Below are 3,732 nucleotides of genomic sequence, written 5' to 3'. Positions count from 1 at the left end.
AATTAAAGATTAAACATATTATTTAATATATTATAACAAATTATTAAGAAAATATAAACAGATGAAAGATAATATTGCATTTTATATCTTTTATAATTATAATATCTGATATAATAATTATAATATATTACCATCTTAATTTCATATATATATAATCATAATAAAGATAAGTATAAAATTGATTTTTAATTTGAGTTTTAATTATGGATTGGTACAGTTTTAATTTTAATTTTAATTTTAGTAAAAATTTAAAATTAAATTAAAATAATAAAATAAATTTAATTTATATAATTATTTTATGCCATTCAAAATAATAAAAACTTCATACATCCCTAATATTTACAAGAAAACCAGAAGAAGGCAGCAATATATTACTATGCTTGTCGGCGGTTGTCCCCATCTCTTTTTCTTTTACATTTTTTATATTTATTTATGTTTTTTTCAATAATTTTCATATACTTATGCAGTTATGCTTTTAAGAATAGATATGTGCTTGTTTTTCATTTATCTAAATTTTATTTTCTCATTTAAATAGATTTATTGTCTACTCTTCTATGAAAATTTTAGTATTTTCTTGTTTATGAGAATTTATCATTTCCTCCTTTATGAGAATTTTTCTTTAATTTTTTTTTTATCATAGAGTCCTTAACTGTTTTATTTTATTATTTAGGTATGAGTATAATAATAAGAAGTGTGTATTCTTTTTTCATGAGAATATTAAAATTTAATAATTTTTAAATCAAACTCATAAAAAAATCGTGAAATTAAATAATTGAGATTACCAATAAGTAGAGCGTGCTTTTCGTTAAATACCTACTTAAATGATCTATTAATACCATGAAGTCATTTAAATCAAGCTAATTATTATTGTGTAAGTAGTTTATCTTAATTTTTTTTATAAAAAATTATAAGAATATGAAAATTTATACTTCAAATTTGTATTTTATCTCATTAATGAATTTAAAAAAAAAAAGTCTACTTGTCTAATGTCTACCTAAAAGTTTTGAATTTATGTAATTATTGGATATAAGAGAAGAAAATGTAAATATCTATTTTACAGATATTTTTATAAAAAAAATTCAAATTATTGATCTCCCATTGTGCTTTTTTTTTTTGAGGGTTGACAACTTGAAATTAAAAAAAAAAAATCAACTTAGCAATTAATGAAAAGAGTTTCTTAATTGCTCCCTTTGAAACTAAACAAGTCTACTTTCCACCAGATTTTGCACTGATAACATGTGTGATGGGAAATTATTGTCAAACAACTGCAATGTTATCAACTCAATATTATATAAAATTTAGATATTTAATAAATTAATTTTTTTATATATTTTATTAAATTTAAATAAAAAAAATTTATATATGAAAATAGATGATATATTTTATATTTACAATAAATATATAAAGTTTCTGAGATATAGAAATAGAATACAATGAATATTTATTACTTTAATTTCTAATTAAAAAATGTGAAAAAAAATAAATAAAATACTGAAAGGTTTTTGCTCGTGGCCTGAAACTGAATGAATTTTAATAAGCAGATAATTAAGCGTGGAATTCATTAGCAATTAAAAAATCATACATCTGTTATATGAAGATATTCCAACCACATAACTTCCTAATTAATATTTGCTTTTCTCAACTTTTTTTTAAAAGATTGGAAATATAAGAATATAATTATGAGTAATTATAATTTATTTATATAATAGATAAATAATTTAATTTTGATTTAAATAGTTATTTTCATTATAAAAAAAAATTAAACAATTAAAGATGAGTCAGCAAAAGCAAAGAGATAGGACTGAAAAGAAAAAAAGCCCCAGAAATCAAACCGTACGAAATTTCATAGGCCAGCCGAAACCCAATATGTTTGTTTTTCTAAGTAGCGTGCCCTAACCCTTTTCACACGTTGTCATTATCTTGAAAGCTTTCTAATCCGGTGTGCTCATGAAAAGTCAAGACCCAATACCCTTCTTCTATGTCTACTACTACTGCCACTACTCGACCTCCTTCCACATATTAATTGCCTTTTTTATATCACCATAACCTACTCCCACTTCCATTAACAAAACCTCTCCGCCTTCTCTCTCTCTCTCTCTCTCTCTCTCTGTCTCTCTCTCTCTCTGTCTCTCAAGATTTATCAACCAAGATTAATTCTTTGCTAATTACAATCTTGAATTCTTGATCGCCTTCCTTTGAATTTTAATCTTTTCTTGTGTCATGGGGGCCAAAGGGCACAGCCAAAGCAAGTTCGTGAAGATCTTTATGATCCCAATAAAGGTATTGGGCAAAGCGAGGGATCTTTACATCAAGAGTATGACGGGGTGCGCAGCCAGAGCCACTCCTGGCCACTCCATGTCGAAGCCAAATGGTCAATTGCCCAAGAGTTACAGCATGGGATCATCAATATCCAACGACAATGACGATTACATGGAGCTTATAAGGGCTGCCTCCGTCAGAAGCCTTGGTCACAAGAATGAAATCGACATGTTATTGCAGCAAATGAAGCAGGAATCAATGTCATCGAAACAGTTGCCCAAGAGTTGCAGCGTTGGGATGGGATTCATGGGTAGGATTGATGAAGAGAAGCCGTCTGATGAAGAAGGCAGTGGCCATGCTGCGAATAAGAAAGCAGCAAAGGCAGAGTTGTATCCTCGAAGCAGAAGCTATGCTGTGGCAAAAACTAGCGTTGCCTTTTGATTGATTTTGAGAATTTGGATTAGGGAGAGGTGAAATTGAAAAGGCCACAATCCCTTCTGGGTTTGTTTGGTTTGATTCTTGAAGATGTTGAAAGATGTTTCTGTGCAAAGATATTTTAAGAGAAATGTAGTTGGTAGGAGCACTTGTTTCTTCCCAAATTTCAAATCCAACTCCCAATTCAAAGCAATAAAGATTGAACCTTACCTTATCCATAAGTTAGATTATATATTTACGGTTTTCCTTTTCACCAATTAAAGTTGGTTTTAATTTCCCTCTTCGATATAGAAAATTACAATTTACAGAGGATTAAATGTAATCTGTACCCTTTAACATAATTCTTCTTACGATTTCTCTTTAAAATTATAGTTCCTTATAGCATTCAGGCACAAGGAACTATAATTTACATAAAAATAATTATAAAATTATATGCAATTATAATCAAATTCATAATAAAAATAACTAAAATATATTACGTAATATAAATCCTCTAAATTATATTGGATTATAGGTGTATATAAGTAATAATATATGTGAATTAAAATAATATTTATAGCCGGTGAAATTTCGTTGGCAACTCGTTAACCACTATATCGTTTTATCAATTTACAGTTTCATCCTAATATTTGAATTTTATTTTTTTAACTTAACGTTTGAAATTGGTATAATTATATCTAATTTTTAAAATTAAATTTATAATTAGATATAAAAGTCAAATATTTGTGGTAATTTATAATTATATCTAAATATTTCAATTTTAGATTATAAATTCAAACCTTTAAGAATTATAGCAAAAATCTAAAATTGATTTAGAAAAATTTAAATTTTATCACTAAATTTATAATTATGGCAATAAAATGCCTTAAATTTTAAATTTTATTACTCATATTCATAGAAATACATTTACATATGTTTTAAATAAGTTGATTTAATTTTTTTTTATTGATGTGGTCATAATTTTCAAAATAATCAATCAGCTTAATTACCTAAGTATAAATTTTTTTTAGAGCGTTTGACTACCATAATTATAAATTT

General features: G+C 26.0%; 1 protein-coding gene across 1 annotated transcript; it reads left to right on the top strand.

Moving 5' to 3' along the window:
- Positions 1 to 2,067: 2,067 nt before the first annotated feature.
- On the top strand, positions 2,068 to 2,908 carry LOC110661206 (uncharacterized). The gene has a single exon (XM_021819780.2). The coding sequence runs from the start codon at positions 2,221 to 2,223 to the stop codon at positions 2,698 to 2,700; it is 480 nt and encodes a 159-aa protein (XP_021675472.2). The 5' UTR covers positions 2,068 to 2,220; the 3' UTR covers positions 2,701 to 2,908.
- Positions 2,909 to 3,732: the final 824 nt, after the last annotated feature.

The sequence above is a fragment of the Hevea brasiliensis genome, chromosome 2 (assembly GCF_030052815.1).
Source record: "Hevea brasiliensis isolate MT/VB/25A 57/8 chromosome 2, ASM3005281v1, whole genome shotgun sequence".
NCBI lineage: Eukaryota > Viridiplantae > Streptophyta > Magnoliopsida > Malpighiales > Euphorbiaceae > Hevea > Hevea brasiliensis.
The sequence above is the reverse complement of the archived record's forward strand: the minus strand, read 5'-3'. Positions and strand labels throughout refer to the sequence as shown.

What these genes read in the sequence shown, in the direction of transcription:
- LOC110661206 (XM_021819780.2), top strand. Translation starts at nt 2,221, where the DNA reads ATGGGGGCCAAAGGGCACAGCCAAAGCAAGTTCGTGAAGATCTTTATG.